Here is a 25,133-nt window from a genome sequence, read left to right on the forward strand (position 1 = left end):
TTTTCCTTGGAAGAGAGATACAAAACAGGCTCAAAGCAGGGCTGTCATCACCCTGCAAGTCTTCAGGGGTTTTATAGGTAATTATTAACCCTTTGTCACATTCCCGGACAAGAAACTTTCCTGCTGAAAGAACCTGCTAAGATTTTCCATCTATATTATACATATGGGCTCTCAGTTTTTCAGAGTTAACAATTCAATAACACCTTGAAAACAATTACATGTATGTAGACCTAAACAGTTTATAATGCCTCTTGTGTCCTTTATCAAAATGATCCTTCTTTACTCACTCAGCACCCAGGTCAAGTACCATTATCTTTGTTTTCTATTTTTCTTTTATATATATATATATTTTTTTTGAGATGGAGTTTTGCTCTTGTCTCCCAGACTGGAGTGCAATGGTGTGATGTCGACTCACTGCAACCTCCGCCTCCCGGGTTCAAGCGATTCTCCTGCCTTAGCCTCCCAAGTGGCTGGGACTATAGGTGTGCGCCACCACACCTGGCTAATTTTTGTATTTTTAGTAGAGATGAGGTTTCACCATGTTGGCCAGGCTGGTCTTGAACTCCTGACCTCAGGTGACCCACCCACCTCGGCCTCCCAAAGTGCTGGGATTACAGGTGTGAGCCACCATGCCCGGCCCCTTGTTTTCTATTTGAGAAAAATGAGGCTGCAAGAGAGAAAATGACTGGTCAAAGGTTTAACGGATAACAAGGCCTGGCTGGAACCCAGCTCTCCTGAATGGTGCCCTGGTGCTTTTTTAATGTACTAAACGTAGTGTAAAATCTCGCCTAACATTAAGAAAGCACCTCTGAATCTCAGCATTCTTTAAAACCACTAAAGACCACACCACCTAGAACTATAGCAAACTAGCATAAATTCAGTCCCCAGGAAGTTGTGTTTAAATAAAAAAATCCCTATGGTTAACCTTCTTTCCTGTTATTTTATTATTTGCTTCTCTCCCCAATAGATTTCTGGCTATTTAGATTTTGGGTTCCTCTCTCAAGCAGCGGGTTTAGGATGATTAACTGCTAGGGCTTCTGTAGTCAAGAGAGACCTGCAGGGATTCTCACTGGGGATTTGATTCCATGCTATCCCTGGGGTAGATGAAAATGAACTGGAAAATCTAAAATTCCTGGATGACTCATTCAAGGAATAAGCATTTAAAATGATCAAAGTTGCACTGTGAGGAAAATAAGGACCTACAGTACCCAAATCAACTGTTGCTCTGTGCTGAATGGACCAAGACTTGCACTTTTATGAGCAGGGACATAGATTCCCCTAGACATTTGCCATTGTTGTTGTTGAGATCTCCTTCGTCTTAGGCGGTGGCTGCAGATGAATTTCCCCCTGAGCTGGATATCACTGCTCTCCAAGTTCATACTCTCATTGCAATCACAAGCAGGTTGCTAGTATGTGGGCAAACTTCCATACATGGTATGGGGAGCAGACATGACTTCATGCTTTGCTGTAGACGAGAGGAACTGCCAAGGCTCAGGCGCCCTGTCCCCCCAAGTGTGCCCCGGCTTTGGAATCCTTTTCTCTGGCTGCATGGTAACCAGACCACAAGGGATGCTTTAGATTTGTGGGCACTCCCTCACCTTGCAGATTCTTGAATTCTATCCTCCAGAACGCTAGGATTCCAAAAAAGCATCTCACAAGTACACCCATACACATTTGAAAAAAACATTTTACAAGAATTACACATTTTTATAGTACTAGAAATGAGACAAACCTGAAAGATAATTTTAGGTCAGCATTTCAAGAGGTTCAGTCATTTCAATTCATTTTTGCTGCATATGCTGTTTTATTGTGGGGTGGGGACGCCGAGGATCTGACAGTTTCATTTCAGGAAACGGCTGTGGGTATTCTGCATTAAATTACTGTTTTGTGTGCTTTGGTCGTGAAAAACTTAAACACTGACCTAGAGAACTTCATAAATTTAGGGTATTTTTAATTCCATTCCCCCTGCTTATTATTATTTTTACCAAAAGGGATAGAACAAAAGGATGTATTTCTTCTCGTGCAGATGGAAGGTGTATGTTTATGTGGATTACATATAAAACATAAAAGCTGGTTAAAGCTCTGGGTGGAATGGGTCAGGTGCAGCATTTTTCTGATAATCTTTCTTGGGAATTAGATTTGAATTGATTTACCCACATATTTGAGTACTGCTTGGGGCATCACTGCTGAGATCATGCAAAAAAAAAAAAAATGAGGCACCATTATCTGAGAGCACCATGAATCAGAAGGGGAAGAAGGAAAAAGGGGAGGAAGGGATAGGAAGATTACATTTTGGCTAAATAAAAGAGGTGATCTTATGGCTGAGAGAAAGTTTAACACATTTAGTGTATCTCAATTAAAGCAAACCTCTTAGACTGTGTCGAAAATGGAATAAACCCTTTACTTTTTTTTTTGCTTTTTTTTCCCCTAAGGAACATCTTCTCCTCTTTACCTCCAACCCCACCCCACTTCCATAAAATACAACTCAGATTTAGTGTTCTGGAGCAAATGTTTTTCAACAGACTTGACCTGCTTAATCTTCCTGACAATGTGCGCAGTTATGTTAGTAATTTGCATACTCTTGGAAAGGGATATGAGACACCAGCAAACCAAAATGCCCAGAGGGCAGCTATATGTTACAGTGGTAATCTTTTTCCTTTTTTCTCAATGTGTCTGTGTCTGTGTGTATGCTTTAATGTTACCATGTACTATCATAACATACAACTACTATCGTCTGATCTTTAAGAGCCAAAGTTAGAAGCTTTGTAACTATTGTTTCTCCTTTAACCCCGTCCCTTAAGAGTACACTATGGCTTCTTGAAAATCATCTTAAAAAGACTGATTAAAACAAAAACCCAACAACAACAACAACAAAGCAACCCCTTAATCAAAGGCTAGAGCTTTTCTAGAAGTACCTTTCGACTCACTAGGGGCTGGGAAGGAGAGTGAACCTTTTTTTTTTTTTTTTTTTTTTTTTTTTTTTTTTTTTTTTTGGAGACAGAGTTTCGCTCTGTCACCCAGGCTGAAATTCAGTAACAATTCAGTGACAAGTTTCTGCTCATTGCAGCCTCCGCCTCCGGGGTTCAAGCGGTTCTCCTGTCTCAACATCCCGTAGCTGGGATTACAGGCGTGCACCGTCACACCTGGCTAATTTTTGTATTTTTCTTTTTTAGTACAGACGTAGTTTCACCATGTTGGCCAGGCTGGTCTCGAATTCCTGACCTCAGGTGATCCGCCCTCCTTGGCCTCCCAAACTGCTGTGATTACAGGCGTGAGCCACCACTCCCAGCCGAGGGTGCACCTTTGAGACTAGGTTTCTGCAGCACACATTCATTTTGGTAATCAAGGACATATTGCTGGATTTAAGACGCGAAGAGCAAGTCAGGAGCAGATGTTCCAGGCTGTTCGAGGAGGAAGGGGACCACGCCTCATGAAATAACCAAGGATGTCCCAGTCAGGAACAAGTGTGTTAAGTTTTAAACCTGTGTCTTCGCTCTTGAAAAGCACCTGGAAAATGGACGCGGGTTTGCTTCTAATCTGCAGTCCTGCTTGCAGCCTGAGGAGGACGTAAAAAGCCTCGGGGCCAGACAGCTCCAAAACGGGGGCGTTACCCTCTTAACTTTCTCTCCTCCTCTAGACGCAGAGGGCATATCTTCACGCCTCCTTTCCCCAGCCCACGTCCCTGTTCTCCAACAACAACCTGCATGTCTCCTTTAAGAGGCGGGGGCCGTCCCTCCCTTTCTCCTCCCAGTCTCCCGCCCTTCACACCTTGGGTGGGAAAAGAGTGTGGGGGCGGGGAGCCGGCAAAGCGGGAGGGGCAGGATCACGAAGAGCGCTCCAATGGCCCTCGAGGCTGGCCACGGTGGACTCCGGCAGCCAATGAGCAGCAGGCGGGGAGGCGTGGCGGGGCGCTGTTGCAAAGCGTCCAACGTGGGCCGGCAGGCGGCCGCGGGATGCGGAGCCTAGGGGGTGTGTGCGGGAGAGCGGCCGGGGGCGGGGCCTGGGGGACTGGCCGGGGCTGGGCCGCGGGGAGGCAAACAGCAAGCGGCTGATTGTTCGGCCGCGAGGTCGGCGGGACTCTTGCTGCGCCGAGGAGCCGTGCGGAACCCAAGGCTGCGCGCGCGCTCGCCCTCTGCCCGCGGCGCGCGGACAGCGAGGCGCACGGGACCTCCTAGCGCGGGCCGGCCGCGCAGTCCAGCCCGGGGTCTACGGCTTTGCGCTCTGAGCCGAGAGGAAGATGCCCGCCGGCAACGAGCTCGGGCTGCAGGGCTGAACGCCTGCCTTCCAGGCGCAGCGGCAGCACTGCCCTCGGCCGGTGTCTGTAGCGGCACTCGGCGTGCGCCGGGCGGACGAGGAGCGCAGCCTGGGTACGCCCTGCCCGAATCGGCAGAGTTCGCAGCGAGCGCGGGCGGGCCGGCCGGCCCGGATGGGCGCGGGGTTTGCGGCCCCCGCCGGGTGCTGCGGAGCGGCCCGGGCACCGGGGGCCCGCTGAGTGCCGGAGCCGCGGCCTCAGAGAGAACTTGGGGCGGGGGCCATGCCCCGGCGCGGAGTCTAGAGCCTAGCGGAGCGCCCCGCGGGCCCGCCCGCGTCTGCGGCCGTTCGGGTCCTCACAGTCCCCGCGCCCGGAGTTCGCAGCGCGCTCCAGACAAGATGGCGCGCCCGGTCCGGGGAGCGCTCGGGGCCCCGCGCCGCTCGCCTTGCCTTCTCCTTCCCTGGCTGCTGCTGCTTCGGCTGGAGCCGGCGACCGCCGCGGCCGGCCCGCGGGCGCCCTGCGCGGCCGCCTGCAATTGCGCTGGGGACTCGGTGGACTGCGGTGGGCGCGGGCTGGCGGCGCTGCCCGGGGACCTGCCCGCCTGGACGCGGAGCCTGTGAGTGCCGCCCTTTCTGCCCTCCTTGCACCCCGGGGCTCTGTCACTCGGGGACGGGGCGGCGGGGGTTCGTACTTAGGGACGGGGTGTGGACTGGGTTGTATGTATGGAGTTGTGCGTGCTGGAAGACTGTCAGCTTGGGTTGGCGGAGGGGAGACCGTGCGTGGAGGTCCGGGGGAGTAGGCGTGCGAGAGAGCCTGGAGGAGAAGAGCATGCCTGGTGAGGTCTGGAGACGAGCGAGCGTGGGTCGTAGAGGTTTGGGGGTTAGCCAGCACGCGTCGTGCGGGCCGTGTGGGAGTTAGCGAGTGGTAGTCTGGAGCTGAGTGTGTTTGCGTGTGGGTGGGTGGGAAACGTCTGGAGCAGAGTGTGAAGAAGTCTGTGTGGGGGTCTGTGGGTGCGTTTCCTTTTTCTTTCCTGTAATCCAACTCTTTGGTGTCTGAGCTCCTTGGTTTTCCAGTGGGTAATGAATGAAGGTGACTTTTGGCTCCAATCTTTCGTTTACATTATTTATTAGTTGATAGTGTGTGTAGCCGTCTCCTGATCCCCAAAGACCATGGTGGCCTGACTTGCCTCTCTGCGGGGCAGAAGGCAGTCTTCCCCCGAGGACCCCTGAGTTAGAGGGCTTTGACAGTTCCTGGCGACCTGTGAGTGCTGGGAGTTTGTCCTTTTCCGCCTGGTTGGCATACGGAACTGTGTTCCAGACCCTTCCTGTGTGTTCCCTGGGGCCCCATTGGACTTGCTGATCCAGTGGGGTGGGGCCCACCCTTAAGAGTCTCTCCTCCATAAATGGTGCAAATGAGTTTTGGAGTAATGCTGCTTCAGGAGAGGGTGCCGGGGTCTTGGCTGATTTAAGCAATTTGTTTCACCCGAAAGAGGCTCTTTTCTGTGCTGTCAGGATGTGGGCATATTTAGGACTTAGTGGGACACTTCTTACAGGACATTTGGCAGGAAAAAAAGGCATTAGCCTTCTGTAAACATGGTAGAATAGAATAGCCTTCTTTTACTTCTAAAAAAAATCTGGTCCATGAGTCTAATCCTGTTCAGTTATCGGTAATTAGCATCTCTGTAGAACTATTAGTACCTTTCCAGAAAAGGCCTAGCTTAAATAGTCCGCATTTCAGTTGAATAATTGGACATTTTTCCTAGAACATAGGAAAGGCGCAGCAGTAACCTCAGGCATGACTATGGCTGTTTTAAAAAGAGAAAACTGGTGTCACAAGTTGTAACCAGCACCTGTGGCTTGATTGAAGAAAATGTGGCCTGGGTTCTGAAGGGAAGAAAAGTTAATTCCTTTTAAATGTAAAGATTCTGTACCTCTCAAAATGGGGCACGAATCTTTAACTTGGCCCCAGACACTGCTCCATCAACAAGTACTACAGAGTTCTGAAGACGACCAGGACCCTTTAGTTACAGTTAGATTTTCAATATCTACTTCTTCTATGGAATTTACTGAGTTAGTGAAAATCAGTGATCGTAGGGTGGAGGCAGAGCTGTGTTAAGTACTGTTAGATAGAGCCCAGTATTGTCCTTAGGTAGGATCTTATTTAGTCTGGGGTATTGTGATTTTTCCCTTATATACGGTAGTTTTTTTTTTAATTGAGTCATGTGGGCAGAATCAGATTAACTTCTTAAGTGTTCACCTGTTGGAAGAGTGACTCCCAATGCCATATGTCAGTGGCATTGTGGGGAAGGCATTTAGTTCCACAGCAGTAACTTCCCAGAGAGGACAGGGTGTCCTCTTATTTGCACTTTCCTATGGTCACAAGATCCACTTTGCCTTGCCCTTTAATTTTTGGAGCAAACATACTGGTTATTTCTTTAGGCTTTCTGTTGCCTAGGAGTGACATTTCACATGGCATAAATACCTTCAAAATTGAAGTTCTTCTCTTTTACTCACACATTTGATGACTGATAAATACCAAAGTGGGTATTTTGAGCATCAGTAGACTTTAGTATACTGATTATGGTGTTGACTGATTCGATTTTAAGATACGAGCAGCGTGATTTCTGGTTAGTATGTAGCAACACAGTAGGCAGTACAAAATGGCTATCCTTTGAAAAATAGTTGTGAAATTATCTTATTTCTGATTAAGGACAAATCAAGCAAATGTATTCTTTTTTTCTAGACTTCAGACTTCTGAATTTAAATCATTAGTCTCCATGAGTCTTATTCTGGAATTTCCATAAGAGTATTTATACGGTTTATATTCCTGGCGAAGATTCAGCAAGACTTTAGGGGAGAAAGTGTGTGTATATGATATAATGAAATATCTTATAGTTTCACCAAGTTTACACGCTCTAAGCCCACAGTGTCTAGAAAATGCTTTGAGCTAGTTTATAAACCCATGAACTAGATTTACTGCAGCTAGTTCAAACAACTTCAGGCTGTGGGTTTGAGATAGCAGGGGACCTGTGGCTTTATGGGACCTTTTTTTTTTTCTTTTGTAAACAGTGCATCCAATGTGGAAGTTGCTTCTAGGCCTAGTATAAGAAAAGTAAAACTTTTAAATAGTGGATGTCAATGCAGTGTGAATAGAAGAAACAGAATGGAGCTGATAATCGGTGAATTTCTGGGGCCTGAGGATAACTTATTCAGCACAATAGCTTATAGTTGTAGTAGTCAAGCCATAATTTGAGTCTCCCAGCCCATTACGTAGGTGAGATTGGCATGGTCCAACTAGCACATTCATAAATAGCACCAAGCCACTGCCAAGCCTTATTCCAACTTCCCAGAACCTGAGAAGAAGTTGAACTTCTTAGAACTCAGATATTTGCTTTCTTTGAAATTATTTTTGAGAGCATGGCTTCAGGAGCTATTTAAAAAGTATTAAACACAGTTTACCTTAGACTCTTACCTGTGCCATACATTTGAGCAGTGTTTAATCACAAAATGTTGCTAGTTTCAGTGTTCTGAGAGCTGAATGGTAGCCCATTGGGATTGGGTTTAGGAAGGCCGGCAGGCCCCAGAGGAAGAACAAACCCTGATTTTTGTTCTCAGTGTGGAGCGAAGATGACAGAGCATTCAAATGCAAGGATATTCACAAAAGTGTGTACCAAATGTGGTTGTCCTAAGCCACATTAAGATGAGTTTATTGATTTGGATCTCTTTGTACTGTGTGTTTGCAATACCAAATCAGTTAGCTTAAATCTAACCTTGCCAGTTTTGGCAAAGAAGTGGTGCTTATGATTGCATTAGACAATAAACACCAACTGTGGTTGCCATTGTACTTGTGAAGCAAAGAGGGCCTTTGTCTTTCAAATTTTACAGCTGTGCTGGAAGGCCCAGGTGTGCAGGGTGTTGTGAATTAAGGGTTTGGAAAATACTGCCCATCCTGTTTATGCAAATTAAATTTAAAGTGCAGATCACCAAATTGTTGCAGAACCTAAACTGAGATTCATGTTTTTTTTTTTAAGTTGATTGTTGGATGGATGGTCCTGAAATATTTCCTTCTCCATAGCACTTAAACTCAACAGACTTTGAACATCTTCCGATTTGTGGGACAGGGAAAGGGTTGTTTGGAATAGGGAGCATTTTAAATACAGGTTAATTGCCAAGAATACAGTCTGAAAGGTGCAAGTGTTCTTGGAGTTTCAGGGAGCTTTAGCTTGAGCTCAGAGTCCTTTCCTCTTGCAACAAGTGTCTTCCCTCTTGAGCAGGGAGAACTTGTCTGTTGCTAGCTGTCTGACAACTTTTTTTGAGTAAGGTGAGGTTTCTGGCAAATAATACTGGTTGTCGTGAGAAAAAGGCACACTGTTTAAGTCTTGCTGATATGAAATTGTGGCCATAATATCTACTTTTTGAGTACTGCTAAAGTAGGAAGTGTCCAGAGATCCCCAGCACCCAGTGTAAATTAACTGTATTGGCACACGATGTCCCTCTTGCCTTTAGGACATGTCAGAACTGTTCCTGCTCCACTTTTCAAGGGACTGTTTTAAAAAGTAGTGTGCTGTCTTTTTGCATAATTATATTTGGTTGCTAGATTTTACAAACTTTGGACTTTTGGATATATCACCTGTAATTCTTGGAACCATCTTCAGAAAGATGAAGAAACGTTAAGTGTAGTGTGACGAGAGCTGGTTGCTAGTGGATGTCCTCATGTCCCATCTCCCCAGCTCTGCACCATGAGCTGAAAGCTTCCCTCCCTCCAGTGTTAATTACTTTGCCTGGGTTCTCCCTGAAGCTTCCCTGAGTCCATTGGGACGGCCTCCGGCTGACCTTTCTCTCCCTCAGACACGATGATCACAATGAAAAGGCCTCTCCCGCTTCTGCAGGGGTGTCTCCTTGGTGCAAAGTCTTTTCAGCATCCTCTCTTTCAGGGTGGACAGGAATGCGGGAGAGAGCTCTGGGGTTTTGTGTGTCTTAACAATGCACCTGGCCCAGTGCTGTGCACCTGCTAAAGCCCTGAAGGTCTGTTAGATAGGAAAGCTGGGTGGAGATTGTTTAAAATAGTCTATGGTTATTTAAAAGGTGGCATCCACAGGAGAGGGAAATGTAGAAGAGGGATTCATTGAATTGAAAGTTGTTATAAGCAGTAAAGAATGTTGGTTGTACCAGAGTCTTTTTTTTCTTCTTTTCCTCATTTGTTTAAAACATAAAAGGGATTCCTCTGACCTACCCCATAGGTAGAAGGACTTTAAGTTTCAGGAGCAAGCCTAACTTTCAATTCCTTTTGAATGAGCTATGTGACATTTACTCACTGGGGACTTTCCCCCTCCTCAGTGACTGCAATTTGAAACCCTGGGGGTCTTTTAAAAGCGAAGGGGACTCTGGGCCGTGTTAATATTCAGAGCTGTTTACAATGGATGCAGTTTCAAAGGCTGAAGGCATTGTCTTGAGACAGGAGAGAGGAGGGGTGGGGGAAAAATTCCCAGGCAGGGAAGGGCAAATATCTAAAAATCTCCAATGTTTACCAGCCTGTGGGAAATTTAGGGACCGTTACTGTTATTTTTTATGACTTAAGCAGGACACTGAGCCACTGGGGTTCATTCCATGCACCTCATGGCTTCAGTTTTTGTATGTCAATTACGTGGTTATCTTCTGCTTTTGTTTCAAGTTAAAATGTGCAAATTGGTAAGAAACTCAGATCTTATCTCCTCTGCAAAGAAATAGAGGACTTTGAAGACCAGCGGTTAAAATTTTTATAATAGTTTACCTCTGGGACCTGCATTTATGTTTTGCTCAGATAATTTAATATAGCTGCACAGTTTAGAAGAGCAGTCCCGACTGACCAATTAATTGTCCAATTGTGACTAGGACTGAGAAGTTTTTTGCTGAAGTACTTGATACATGACCATTGTTATTAAGCAGAATGAATAGATCAATAAAGATTGCAGAAAAAATTTGCAGTTTATTAATGGTCTAATTTCTAATTGAAAGTTGGCAATCTGTGTCTTTTTTTTGTAGGGGTGGTGGGTATGTTTGTGAACTTTTCTTATACAAAGGCTTTTTGCTTTATATATTCCTATACTCTTATATATTTTGTATAATTTGTTATCAGTGGTTTTTACCCAAGCACTTTATGCATAGTCTTTTGAAACACAAGTTATAACTTCAATCTGTTCATAGAAGTCATTCAGTTTTTTAAGCTGTTTCTCCATTTCACTGGGTTTTATACTTTTCATTTCCTGCTCTTAGTTCTTTATATCTTCTAAGTGGGCATTTGCTACCCAGCTGTCCCCTGGTCTCCATTTGAGTTATTGATTGGGGGAGAGAATGGGTGAGGATAAAGCTTTCCTCACCTTTACTATGTAAAATATGTAGGGACTCTTGCCGCTAGTGGTCACACCCAGCTCACAGTCTTCATTAAAGAGTGGTAAAGGGGTTGAAGGTTAATTCTCTGGTCCATCCCTGGCACCTCCAGTCTACAGCTACATGTGTGATTTTGGGCAAACCTCTTCATGTCTAAAAAGACAGAAAAATGCTCTATCTTATAGAAGTTGTGAGGACAAAGTTAGATAATGCCTGTATTTAGCTAGGTTCCTCAACAGGGGTCCATCAACTTTGTGATGATGCTGGAGCATAATTTGAAGGTTAAAGGCCTCAGTAGCTCCAATTTATTCTGTATCACACAGCCAGTCTCTCCAAGCCAGATTCCTTCCTTCCTTCCTTTCCTTTTCCTTTTTTCTTTTTTCTTCTCTTTCTTTCTCTCTCTTTTTCTTTCTTTTCTTTTTCTCTTTCTCCATTTCTTTCTTTTTCTTTTGCCTGCCTGCCTTCCTCCTTCCTTCCTTCCTTCCTTCCTTCCTTCCTTCCTTCCTTCCTTCCTTCCTTCCTTCCTTCCTTCCTTCCTTCCTTCTTCCTTTCTTTCTCTTTCTTCCTTTCTTTCTCTTTCTTCTTCTTTCTTTTCTTTCGACAGGGCCTCATTTTGTTGCCCAGGCTGGAGTGCAGTGGTGCAATTAAGACTCACTGCAGCCTCAGCCTCGTGGGCTCAAGCAGTCCTCCCGTCTCAGTTGCCTGAGTAGCTGAGACTACAAGGCTCAGGCTGCCACACTCAGCTTCCAAGCCAGATTGCTGGTGACAAAGGCTTTCCTAGAAAATGTTTACCTTTGTGCTATGAAGGAGTCTTTTGGGGTGGGAAGAAGGCAGCCTTCTCCTGTGAGTTTTGTTGATATGTATGAAGCAGCCTTCTCCCATGGGTTTCTGGTGATATGTATGAAGTGCCACAAGTGAACTTCACGTACCCTTGGAAATCTTAGCCAAACAGGCAGGAAGCTATGAACAGTTGCAACAGATTATATAATTAGCAAAAATTATTGAGGTATTTTATAAATCTATTCCAGTTGTACAAATAGTTATGTCTATTTAGCACTATCCTTTTGGAAGGGAGGCAGGTATGGGAAGGCGGGAGGGAAGTGAGAGGCCCTTAAACTAATCATTTTATCCTATTATTTCCCAGGGTTTCACTGAAACTGAACCCTACCAAGATGCAAGTAGCACCTCTCAGTCAATAGCTTGGAAAAATGCAGGTGTGCTCTTCCAAACAGGGTTAAATTACAGACTTTAGGGCTGGCTGAATCCTTACTGTATCCACTTCTCTTTGGAAAACCTTGAGGGAGGAGGAGGAGGGAGGACAGGAGACAATTGTGGAGTTGTATGCAGAGAACATTTTTCATTTGTTTTGGTCTGTTTGGAATTGCATAGGAACTTTGTAGGGGACACAGGCGGGGAACACAGGGTCATTTGAGGCATCTGGCAAGGATGCCACCTGAAAAGCCGTTTACTGTTTGCTGTCACTCCTTGTGCACCTGTACCTGAGTTCCTTCCTCAGTGAATGGCCATAATTCACAACCTTGCCCACATGAACGGCCACGATTGTTTGCGTCTTTATTACTATTTAATCTAGCATAACCGGTAAGGCCCATTGTGCGAACAACCAATCTGTTCATTCTGAAAGTCCTCATACATTTTGGTTGCCTTATGAACCAGGATGCAGGTTCTAATTACTGCTTGTTCAGTTTGTTTTGGCAAAAGGTGACGTTTAGAGGATTTAAAGAAAGCATGGCCTCTTTTTAAGTGTTTTGCATTGATTAGTTTTTGAACTTTTGTGGTGCACGGATCTCTAATCTTTTATGATCTGCATTCTCAAGATCTCACATTAGGAAGAAAATGAAGGAAATGAGTGAAGGTCTCTCTTACAAGCAGAATTAGCTGGACTTTGAGAAACACATGAACATAATGCAGGGTTTTTCTTCTTCTTTTTTTTTAGCTGATTAGAAAAGACAACAACTCACAACTTTATTTTCTAAGACTCCTTTATGCAGCATTTAACAGCTTCCCCCTCCCTGTTTTGTTTCTTCCACCAATTTATAATTTGCCATTCAAATAATTTACTGCTTATCTTGGTCAAAGCATACATTGCACTGAAATTCTTTTCTTCCGGATTACCTACCTGATGATAACCTGTTAGATACAATGAGAAGGACTTAACAGTTCTGAATTGGAGGATAGATAATCTTGCTGTTGTTTCAAATCTTGTAGTTCCAGTGCTCTTTTGTTTGAAAGCATTTGTCTCTCAAGCATTAGCACTTTGGGCTGGATAACAAGAAATTAACAGGCTGGGCTCTGCTTAGTGAAAACTTACAACTGATTAGGAAGCAGGCTGTTGCAGATACAGCTTCTTTTTCTTGTGAGATGATCTGCAATACATAGTTTTTAGAAAAAATTTTGAATTAAGGGAACATTTGATACGCAGCCAGGTAGTTTAAATAAACTAACTCACTTCTGTTGCTATGGAGTGTTTTTTCTTATGATTATGGAGAAACGTAAATATTACACAAGTGGACAGAATGTAATGAACTCTAGGTACCTGTCACTCACCTTCAACAATCATCAACTGTCTTATTTGATCTATTTCCCAATATGCTTCTGCCCTTCCATGTTATTTATTATTTTTTTGGAAATAAAGACATTATCATTTTATCTGCAAATGTATAGTTTGGTTTTTTTTTTTAATTAACAGCTTTATTGAGATGTAATTTATATACCATACTATTTACTGTAGGGTGGTTTTAAGAAATTGGAAGTTTTGAAAAAATTGGCATTCATTTTAACTGTGTTTTTCCAAAGGGCGTTTTGGTAAGCTATATATTTACAGAATGTTTATTGGGCACATACTGTGTGCACCCTAGTTTATATGTTCTCAAAATACAGATTTTTTTTTTCTTTTGTAGGAGGTGTTTAGCAAGCTCTTTTGTGCTGCTCGTTTGCCAGAATGTGCAATTCTGATTAACCTTCCACTTTCTCCCCATAGCTCTTACTTGGGAGGTTTCTACCAGGCTATTAATTGTTGATTAAAATCCATTAGTGAACAAACATAATTAGAAATGGACTAGATCATTTAACAAGTGATGTCTCAGATACTGTTGTTTAGTAGAGGAATAATTAGCCATTGGTTGTAGTTAAGTCATGAGTCTGAATTGAGTTAACTATTGTTTACTTTGTAAGGCCTGACCCTCCAGCTGTGGCTACTTGAGGCTGCTTTAAATAGAGTTAGAGGCAGCCTGTAAGAAAATCCTCAAAAAGCAAAGAACTAGGTTCCTGGAACCCTCTGTGCTTGATTTAAACTTCACACAGATTTGAAAATGCTTTCTCCAAGTAGCTGCTGAAAGGTTTGTTTTATTTCATAAAAGTCCGTAGTTTAATTTCTCCTCAGTCTGGTACTTTGTTGGTGAGGGGGCTCCTTTAGAATGGATTTTGTGCTAGCTGCAGCTTCATTTAGGAATCTGAATGGGAATTACTAGTCCTCCAAATTCCATTCACTTTATCCTAGTTTTTGGAGTGACTTCCATCTTCTATCTGTGAAAATCAAATTCCAGGTAGATTATGGAGTGTTCAGTGGCTTTAAAAGCTGTCCAACATGGTCAGGTTAAACTGGTGGATCTATGAAGCTTAATTAAATTTATATGATATCCGATTAGACACCATTTACAGTGGGCTCTCTGTTTAGAAAAGTGGAAGCACACTCCAGTGCATTTTTTAAAATTATGGGGCAGAAAAGCTTAGTATTGAGAGAGACTATGAAATTCAGTGCTGTTTTGCAAATTGGGAGAACACCATTCTTTCATCTGGTTTTAGCAGTGTGGTGTGGTACCTTGACCCAGCATCATGCCTCCGTCTTAGTTTTCGTTTTATTTTTAATTAAGAAGAATTTTTCTGTGTGTCTGTGGTTTCCTCCCTCCACCTGGGCTGGTGTGAGTTTCTGGCACACAAGCTCACAGTGCTTGCAAAACTTATAAACAGTCAGAAGAGCTCGTTGCTTCCAGGAAGTGGATTGTTGATGCAATGAAGTGATGGATGCAGAGGCTGCCGCTGGAAGGGAGCAGGGTTTCCTTCCATCTTGGAGCAGGGGAGATCCAGAAAACAAGCTGACATGCCCTGTAGTTACTAAGGTCTGCCTCATCCCAAATTCCTCTGATTGTTTTCTCAGATTTGGAGTCTGTGTAGGACTCTTCGCTTTGGGTGGTTTGGCCTTATTCAGGGCTGTGCTTTACCCATTAGAAAAATCAGAGTCTTCTATGGAGATTTTTGGATTCTTTCACAAGGGCATTTGAAACAATACTTAGAAATGAGTAAATTATACTCAGTTCCTTACTATCTTAAAATAAAGATTGCTGACCTTATTATTTACTTGGGGGAAACTTTATGAGAAGTCTTGGTGCGCAGAACGTCTTTCTGGACAGAAAGGAGACCACGTTTTCACGGAGTTTCTTAAAGGGGTGCTTGACCAAAGAGGCATAAAAATGATTTACCTGAGAGGAAAAAATTAATTTTCTTAAAGTCATGAAAGTGGGGATGTGGTAGAATGGGGAACTAGCTTATGGCCAGGCCTCAGGAGACTTGGGGTTTTGTCCTAGCTCTGCCACTGATTGGCAGCATAACCTTGGGCTAGTCACTTAATTTCCTGTCTGTAAAGGGATGTATAACTTCTAAGACCCCTCATTTTTAGGTTCATGATTCTATTCTAATTGAAGCAAAAAGGGAGTAAACTTACATTTCATTGGATGGTAAGAATTAGTAAATTGATCTGTGTCTAGGATACTTACTTAAACGTTCTGTGTGTGTGTGTGTGAGAGACACACACACAGGGTCCCATTCTGTCACCCAGGTTGAAGTGCGGTGGCGATCCTCCCACTTAAGTCTACCAAGTAGCTAGGACTACAGGCACTTGCCACCACACCTGACAAGTTTTTGTTTTTTTGTTTTTTTGGTTTTTTTTTGAGACGGAGTCTTGCTCTGTCGCCCAGGCTGGAGTACAGTGGCGGAATCTCGGCTCGTTGCAAGCTCTGCCTCCCGGGTTCACGCCATTCTCTTGCCTCAGCCTCCCAAGTAGCTGGGACTACAGGCACCCACCACCACGCCCTGCTAATTTTTTGTATTTTTTTTTTAGTAGAGATGGGGATTCACCATGTTTGCCAGGATGGTCTCGATCTCCTAACCTCATGATCCGCCTGCTTCGGCCTCCCAAAGTGCTGGGATTACAGGCGTGAGCCACCGCACCTGGCCATACCTGGCTAGTTTTTATTTTTTGTAAAGATGGGGTCTTGCTATATTGCCCAGACTGGTCTTGATCTCCTGGGCTCAAGGGATCCTCCTGCCTTGGCCTCCCAAAGTGCTGGGATTACAGACGTGAGCTACCATGCTGGGCCAATGTTTGCTACTTCTGAGTGAAATTCTCAGGTGGATACCATAAGCAGCAAAGAGAAAAAAGGGTGTGTGCATGCAGAGTCTCAATGAGGGACCCTTTTGTGAGCCTTTAGATGTTATTGAGGAGGAGTGAATACTCCACAAAGAAAGGGGTGCTTTCCTTCATTTTTAGCTCCTTTTTCCCTCTGGCCCAAAGAAAACTATGGAGGTTAGTGCAGATCCACTTTAGATCTTTGATTTAGCTTTTTAAGAACTTAGATAAAAATTTAAAAAGAAAAACAGGAAAATAAATTACAGGCATGTTTTCCCAAAGAGTCCTTTCTCAGGGCCACTGCAGGCAGCATCTTTCTCAGGCAGTCCTTCAATGAATACTTGCGATAAGTAAAGTTGTAAGTGATGCTGGGAAACTGCCTTAAGGACTGGATGGGCCGCCTGTCACATTCTATAGTCATGGCCACAGGAAGGGCAGCTACTCACTGCACTGCCTGTTCTTTCTGGGCCAGCTTGCCATCCCTTTTACCAGGGAGATCTTTCGTGTATCCCTTTCAAGGTGGAAACTCAGCCAATTAACGTGTACAGCCTAGTGGCTTCTTTTTTCTTTTTTGAGACAGAGTCTCACTCTATCGCCCAGGTTGAAGTGCAGTGGTATGATCTCAGCTCACTGCATCCTCCGCCTTCCCGGCTCAAGTGATTCTCTTGCCTCAGCCTCCCAAATAGCTGGGATTACAGGCGCCTGCCACCAAGCCAGGCTAATTTTTTTTTTTGTTTGTTTGTGTTTTTAGTAGAGACAGGGTTTTACCATGTTGACCAGGCTGGTTTTGAACTCATGACTGACCTCAAGTGATCCACCCACCTCAGCCTCCCAAAGTGCTAGGATTAAAGGCGTGAGCCACCGCGCCCGGCTGTGGCTTCTTTTTCTAATTTTGAAGTCTGACTCTGTTTTTGGCCAAATTCATATTAAATTTGCATTGGTTACCTCTTAGTTACACACTGTTTTTGAAAATCTTGACCATTATGACAGTAATTGGACTTCTTAAAATACTTACGGAGAATCTAGAAGCTTTTATTTTCTTTGTTCTGGATGTCCACTTTTCTTCCACGTGGAATTTGTTAGTGCCTTCATTGGAAATTCTTGGGCTTTTCTCTTCCTTCCGCTCATTCTTTATCGTGTAAATTTTCATAAAATGAAACTTCCAGATTAAAATTTTTTTTATTTTTATTTTTTTCGGAACAAATTCTTGGAATTTGGAGTTTTGTTTGGGGATACAGCTAAAATGCAGTGAAGTTGGAGGAACAATTAGTGGTTTGGAACTTCTTGACAGAAGTTTAACAACAATTAGGGACCACTTTAGGAATAGAGTGTCCAAAAAACTAGACTTTACAAAAAAAATTCTCCCTTTAAGACCCAAAGATGACCTTTTTCCATTGTGCTTTCTGAGCTCAAAACAGGCCAAATGATCTATCTTCCCACCCTTCCTCGGGCCCCGTGTGTCAGTGTCACACACTCTCCCTGTTACTCACTTGGTCTCGTTCTGGTGAATTTATTGTTTACATCTTGTCCTCTCCCGGAGGAATCTCTGAGTCTATCAGATTAGGTAACTTTTCACACATCCCTCTGTGTGTGTGTGTGTGTGTGTGTGTGTGTGTGTGTTTCTCTCCACTTAGAGTTGAAAGCAGCAGGGATCATTCAATTTCATGTACCTCGGAATCCCTTGATAATTATTTGTTTATTGCCTTACCACTTTGTCTTGGAGCTTGGTACATTCTTTCAGGGCAGAACGGATCCCCCAGTTTCATTGTTTCTCTAAGGGGTTCTGAGGTTTACCCCTGAAGTGTAATTGTTCCTGATTGGCCTGTGTGGAGGACTTCATAGGAGTGTTTTTGGAATTTAAATATAAGGAGTAAAAGGCCATTTTCTTTGTACTAAGGGTCTGTTTTCCCCTCTGGAGCCAGCGGCTAAATGCAGAGGCTTTCTTCAATTGCTGTTGCTTCTTGCAGTGTGGCCTCGCAATGAGAAGTCATAGCTTGTGGTTTGTCTGATTTTATATGTCAGAACTTTTGGAGAGAATATTTGACCTAAAACAAAAATTATGGATAGTCCTCTCTTCCTTTCCCATTTCTCCTTATTTTTTACTTTCTGCTTGAGAACCACTTCAAAGAATCAGATGTGTTGGTGCCAGACGCCGTGGAGTTATTGTTAGAAGAATTTGGAAATATAATTGAAAACAAACTTTGTTGAGCAAAGCAGATCTAGGCGAGTTCTTACTTTGAGGGTGAAGGGAATTCCAAGTTTTTCCTCTATTTGGAGCTGATGTCTCAGAACACTTGTTCTGTGAGATGAATCATCTGTGAATTCTACATCTGGGAGTTATATATTGGGAAATGGCATTCTTTTTAAATGTAGAAGAAACACAAAAGCTTAAAGTTACAGTGTAGTTGGAAAATTCTAGTCAGAGTTTAAAATATTAGCATTGAGATGAAATTGGCAGAGTGATTGGACATGAGTCTGTGATACCTAAAATAGACATGTCCATACATGGAAAACAATACGATAGCCACACTTACTTACTGGGACCCTTTTCCTTTGTTTTGAGACATTTTTAAAAAGTCATAAACAGCAACTATTCAGGATCATTAGTTGAGTCAGCTGTGACATGAGAATCAGAATTTATTTAAGCATTTGTCTTGAGCTCATTTAATAAGTTCAGGTGCCTTGCTCACCATTGAAAAGCCCAGGGCAGTGCAGTATTTCAGGGTCTTCGGGGGAAGATAATGTTGTGTCCTTGTTTTCTCAGAGTCCTGCATTCCAGGCATCTAGTTATGAGGGCCATGATTGTGGGGATGCAGCAGCCATGCTGTTCATGAGGCAGGGTGGTTAAGAGGCAGCTCTGGGGCCTGGCTGCCTGGGTGACCTTGGCAATTTACTCCACTTCAGTTTCCTTTTCTGTAAAATGGGAGTGATTGCAGTGCTGACTTCCCTCAGCTTGTTATGAGGAAAAAAAAGAAATATTTAACACATGGCCTACCACACAAGTGGAAGCTTGAGGAAGGTTAGCTATAATATTATTATTATAACTATCACAATAATAGCAGTGTACCTTTCTGCAGCAGGATATATCTGTGTTAACTAATCACCACCATCTTAACTCAATGAAAAATATTGTCTCTGACGTATACATGAGGCCCAGAGTAGTTGAATGACTTGCTTAGCGTCTAGCAGTTGCCAGAGTTAGAATTCAGACCTGCATGTACATATTTAGAAGAAAATATGGTAGGACTAGGACTGCCTTCTTTCTTGCCTCCCTTTGACGTCTCTGAATTCCTGGAGGCCAACGATTGGTCTTTGGTGACTTGAAGCACCTAGTGTAGTTCTAGTGTCTTGAATGTGATCTGGAAGAGTGTGTTTCTTTGTTGGTAGGCGTGTGTGTCAGATCCATTTTTGGTTTGCCTCTTTGGTAAAGGGGGTGGTAACATGCACATATGTTTTGCCATCTGTTGTTTATTGTTTCTGTTAGGTTGTGGTTTGTGTTCCTGTTCCATGTTGCTTTGGTTTCTGGAGCAACTGTGAATATTATATGCTTGGGGATCAAAAAAAGTAAACTATTTATAAACAGTAAAGTATCCTTGGGTTTGGAAAGTGTTTTTCTCAAATGTGTGTATATTTGTTGGCTTTATTATCATCTTACTGATGTATCATTAGATAATTTGCAGATTGAGACACATCTGAAAGATGGGCGAGTCATGGTCCAGCCTTGTGTAACCAGCTCACAGAGAGCCTTGGTGATAAGGCCCGGGTGTTAACGCTGACCCGAGTGGTGTATTTTTAACTCAAGAACATATAAACAGTTTAGCCTGCTGATGGAGTTTATGCACCGCCTGAAATCTTTGGCATGCCTTGGATTTGTGGTGCTGTAAGATATATGTAGTCCTGGGAGAGTGCTGTGGCCACCAGTGACCCACTGCCCCCACCGTTTATTCAAAAGAAAAGGAATGTAGCAGCAAGATGGAAGGAGAAAGGTGGAATTTATCAATAATTTCATATGATAATTTTCACTTTTTTTTTTTTTGAGACAGAGTCTCAATCTGTCACCCAGGCTGGAGTACAGTGGTGCTATCTCAACTCACTGCAACTTTTGCCTCGCAGGTTCAAGCAATTTTCCCACCTCAGCCTCCTGAGTAGCTGAGGCTACAGGTGTGCATCACCATGCCTGGCTAAGTTTTGTATTTTTTGTGGGTAGAGACAGGGTTTCATCATGTTGCCTAGGCTGATCTCGAACACCTGGGCTCAAGCAATTGCCGGCCTCGGCCTCCCAAAATGCTGGGATTATAGGTGTGAGCCACCACGCCTGGCCTGTAGGATACATTTTATGTTAAACTTTTTCTGTCATTACTATTTCACTTTGTTATGCAGACTTTAGCGGGAGGAGAGAGCTTTTTACTCACATCTGTTTGCAACCCCTTGCCCTCAGCTGTAGAGGTCTTTGCAGAGTCACAAATTGGAGCACATGAATCCCACTGCTTAAAGCTGTTACTGTCCACCTGCCCTTCATCACACTTCTTACCTGGCTCCACCTGCCCCGGCCACCAGGTGGGGCTTTTTTTTTAGACTTTTTAAATACCACCATGTCCCATGTCCCTCACCCATCATTTCCTCTGTCTGGAGAACAGTTCTTCCCTCTTTGCCTTGCAGATTTCTATTCATTTGTCTTAAACGTTTCTCCCCGTAGAAACCATGGCTGACGTTCCCTTTAAGTTAGATTCCCATCGTGAGGATTTTACAGTGCTATGTACAGAAGTTTTGTGTGACTGTTTGATTCATTTCTGCCACCCCCATTAGTCTATAAGCTCCCTGAATGCAGGGACTGGCTTTGTTTCCAATCCACCATTGTATTCCCAGAATCTAGCATGAAGCCTGTGACACATTAAATGCTCATGACAGGTATCAGTGTAGATACAGATAGTGGCATTCATTTTATAGAGTCCTATACGTCCTATGGAAATACCTCTGCCAGATAGGAGAATTTAGACCTCCCAGGCTTCATCTGTGTATTTCCTGAATATACCTTGCTGGTTTGGTAGCTTCCTATACCCCTCACCACCCTCTACCAAAGTCTCTTAAGTGTTGAGAAACTTAAAAGAATGGAAAGGAAGAAGAAACAAACAGAACCAAAGTTGGAAAGACGACAGGCTGTTTACCTGCCACATTTAGAATAGGCGTCTTTTTGGTCTTTCTGAATTTTGGAAAAGTCTCGTATGCAAGAATTGTCACTGAAGTGGCGTTGTAGTTTAAGCTGTGCATGTGAACTGTCCCCACATAGGGTCCTCGGTTGCTGCATCTCTGCTGGATCACTGGTGGCTGTCCTTGGCAGGTGGGCCAGGCTCAGCCGCTCTCCTCTGTGTTGCGTTTGGCGAGGGAGCCCGTGGTGCCCTTCCCAGCTGTTGACATGGTCTCTCATCTGCTCTTTTGCTGGAGCTGCGTTTTGGAGCCTCGTTTTCCAGAGTTGACACTGCAGGGGAGGGTGGCTTCTTCCATAGACCGAGGCTGTCTAGACACCCTTCCCCTTGTGGTTATTCTGCTCAGTTTATGCTGAGCCCTCGCCAGGCAGCTGGTTTTGGTTGCTTGAGCTCTTACTTTGCTCAGGCCTCTGCTTTGACAAAAAGGATGACCAGGCCAAGGTAGCTTTTCTCCCTCTTTGCTGCTGGCAGAGAGAAAGACTGGTTTCCTTGACCAGAGGGAGCTGTAAGAACACTAAGGACAGGTTACCCTGCCTTCTGTGGACCCAGCCCAAGTAACAACGTAAATTGATAGAAGCTTCTATGGCAGGAGACTTCAGGCAGATACACTTCTAAATCTGGGCTTTTTTAGCGTGGACCTCAGATGTGAGACATTGGCCCCCACCCCATCCTCAGACATGCATGGTCTCCATCCATGGCAGAGAGAGCACTGCTAACATAGCTCGCGGAGCTCCTCTCTGGGCAGTCTCCCAGGCGTGCTAGCAAGGGGCAGTGGAAGCTGTGCTCTGCCTGATGAGCTCGGCCTCACATGTTTCTTTTAATGGTTGTCGAGATCTTGGACTGTGATGCCTTTTGTCCCCAGTGAGCTGGAATAGTCTAGGCAGATCAATCTCTTGGTGGCCATACGGGGGGTGCTGGAGGGGGTGCTATTGATCTCTTAGCCTAGTTACTATGTCTTTATTATTTTCTGGTGACAAATGTTAGGCATTTATCGAATAAAGAAGAAAGTGCAAAAGAAAAACAACTGATTTCATTATCCAGTGATAAATATTATCACTTTGGTGTATAAATTTCCAGTAATGTCTGAGGCTGAATATCTATTTCAGTTATATTTTAAAGACTCAGTGTCTTGAATATTTTCCCTGACTGTAAACAGTTTTTAAAATATGCTTTAATATTTATTGTGTAATGAATTATTACAAAACTTACTTGAAACTCGTAAAGTTTCTCTGATACTGGGCATTTAGGCTTTTTCCTAAGCTTTGATAGACACCCTTATGCATAAATGTTTAGCCATTTATTTCCTTAGGATGAGTTACCCAATTCAGATAGCCCTGAGGATGCAGATTCTTAATAATTCAGGTACCACCACCCCAAGAAAGAGGCTGCCAACTTATGTGTGAACTTGTGCTTGTCCCACACCCTCACAAACGTTAAATGCTGTTTATTTCTGTAATCATGTACCAGTTTAATGGATGGAAATTGCCTTGGATTATTTTAATCTGCATTTCTTTGAATGGTGAGGCTGAAGACTTTACGTAGGGTACTCCCAGATATTTCCTTTTTGAGTTTCCTTCCTTTTTTGATGCTCAGCTGAGTAAATCTTCTGCTCTCCTCCACTGTGGACTTCGGGCTTGAACACAGTACATCTCTCTGGTACTAGAGAAGCTGTGTTTCTGAGAGAGCACAGGTGTGATTGCATAGAAAACTGTACTCCCAACAGGCATGTCACACGCTTTGACTCTGAACCAGGATATGTGTTTGGGTTCTTCTTAAACCGATGTGGACTGCGTATTCTGGAGGGGACTGTGGCAGTGGCTCTGTGGATCCCATACTGCTGCAGCCCTCTGCAGAGCCAGCCTGCCTGTGCCCAGGCTGCCCTGTCTGTGGCCAGGGTGCCTGGTACCTGCAGCTGGTAGGAATCAGCGCAGATTAGCGTGGCTGAGAACCTTTCAGGAACAGCTTCCAGCAAATGGAAATTATTTTAAAACAAATTGATGTGGTTTTTCTGTCAAACCTACTTGGAGCATAAACAAGGTTGAATTGTAAGCTGCTTCCCTTCTGCAAGCGAGCCCATGTTTAGAATGTGGCTTTCAGCAAAGTAAACATGGTCTCGAAAGTGAGTTGTCATTGTGTGCATGTGATTTGAAAAGTAAAAGTAGTGCACTGAACTAGCTTTCTCACAGATAACTGTGATAGAGTTTTAGACATCCCTTCTCATTTATTTGTCTTCCTGCCACAAAGATCACTACTTCCTGTAAAGGTTTTGAAGGTAAGGAGTAATTTGGTATTGAAAGGATTAAGGGAAAGAAATGCCAGGTCAGTTTCTGTGGTGACAGAAGCATTTTAATTTTGCCCCTTTGCCATGGGGAATATAAAAAACATCTTGTGAAATACCTAACTCTGTGTGCATGCGTGTGTGTGTGTTTGTGTGTGTACATACACCCTCCGGTCTGTGCATCTTTGAATTCTCTGCCAATTTCCAGGTGGTTCCCCCCACCCTAGGGACAGTGTCGGCTTTATTAAATTGGGCACAGCCTCCCTAGAAGGTGAAACAATGCTTTTAATGTTCTGATTATATATTAATGAACAACCAGGCCAAGGGGCACTTGCCAAAAAAGCTACAAAGTGAGAAAGCCACCAATATCAGAGTGAACTTTGCACTCTTAAAGTGTGAATGATGCTGGGTGAAAGAGTTTATGGCACAAGGGGAGCAACTGGAATCTCTTTGATGTTGTGTAGCATCCTGGCCCCATTAGACTTTGGGCCTTCCCGTTTAACTTTGCTGGCAAGGGCAGTGCTGAGGTGTGGTCTGAAATGCAGAGGGGACCTCAGCCACAGAGGACTGGCATACCTGTGCTGGGTCAGGGGGACTGCTGGCCATTTATTCTGTTTTCAATCAACTTCAACAAATATTAATCTAACACTGAAGCATATAGTCTCACACCCCCACCCTCCCAGCTTTTACTCTGGAGGGACTTTCCAGAAATAGCATGCTATTATTCTCAAATCCGCCTGCCCCAACCACAGAAAAGGATTAGATCTTAATCTTAATCTAACTAATTTATTTTCTCCCAATTGTGGTGACATTTCCTCCTGCCTTCTGGCTTGGTCTTAATTTTTGAATGACTGGCCACTGGGAGCCCTGCTTTCCACAGCCTTATTAAATAATTTCTCAAAGGAAGAAAAGAAATTCTCTTTCAAAATGCCAAGACTTTGTTTTCTGCGGGAGGGTAAACTCTAGTTGAGGTTTTCTGCATCTGATGGATTCGTGGACAGAGCATGGGAGTGCGTATAGGACAATTTGGGAAGCAGAAAGAAGCTGACGTTCTTTCTGGGTGTTCTTTTGGGTGTTCATTTATCTCCTAGCACATAGAGGAGCAGTTATTTCTGCATTTCTGTGGTATAGAAGTAGCTAGGTGGCATTTTCAGTCTGGAATTCTGACAGCCTGCTAAGGTGGGCAATAGGACTTTATTTATTTATTTTTAAATAGCTTTATTGAGATGTGATTCAAATACCACAAAACTTATCCTTTTAAATGATAGAATTCCGGGTTTTTAGTACATTCATAGAGTTGTGCAACTACTAATCTAGAACATTTTCATCACCCCAGAATAAAACCCTGTACCCATTAGCACTCCTTGCCTATCCTTCCTTCCTCCCATTCCCCGGCAACATCTGCTTTCTATCTCTATGGATTTGTCTGTTCTGGACAATTCATATAAACAGAATCATGCAATATGTGGCCTTTTCTTTTACTTAATTACTTAGCACAGTGTTTTCATGATTCGTCCATATTATAGCAGGTATCAGTACTTAATTAATTTTTATGGCTGAAGAATGCTTCCATCATGAGGGGAGAGTGTATTTTCTTTACCAGTTCATCAGC

The 25,133-nt window shown here is 43.7% G+C and overlaps 1 protein-coding gene across 1 annotated transcript in view; it reads left to right on the plus strand.

The window, feature by feature from the left end:
• The first annotated feature begins 4,020 nt into the window (after nt 1-4,020).
• LRIG1 (leucine rich repeats and immunoglobulin like domains 1) overlaps nt 4,021-25,133 on the plus strand; it is a 126,841-nt gene continuing 105,728 nt past the window's right edge. The window contains exon 1 of the mRNA XM_025375300.1: nt 4,021-4,868. Coding sequence (XP_025231085.1) covers nt 4,651-4,868 — 218 coding nt within the window. The 5' untranslated portion in view covers nt 4,021-4,650. The remainder of the gene's footprint in view (nt 4,869-25,133) is intronic.

The sequence above is a fragment of the Theropithecus gelada genome, chromosome 2 (assembly GCF_003255815.1).
Source record: "Theropithecus gelada isolate Dixy chromosome 2, Tgel_1.0, whole genome shotgun sequence".
NCBI classification, from domain to species: Eukaryota; Metazoa; Chordata; class Mammalia; order Primates; family Cercopithecidae; genus Theropithecus; species Theropithecus gelada.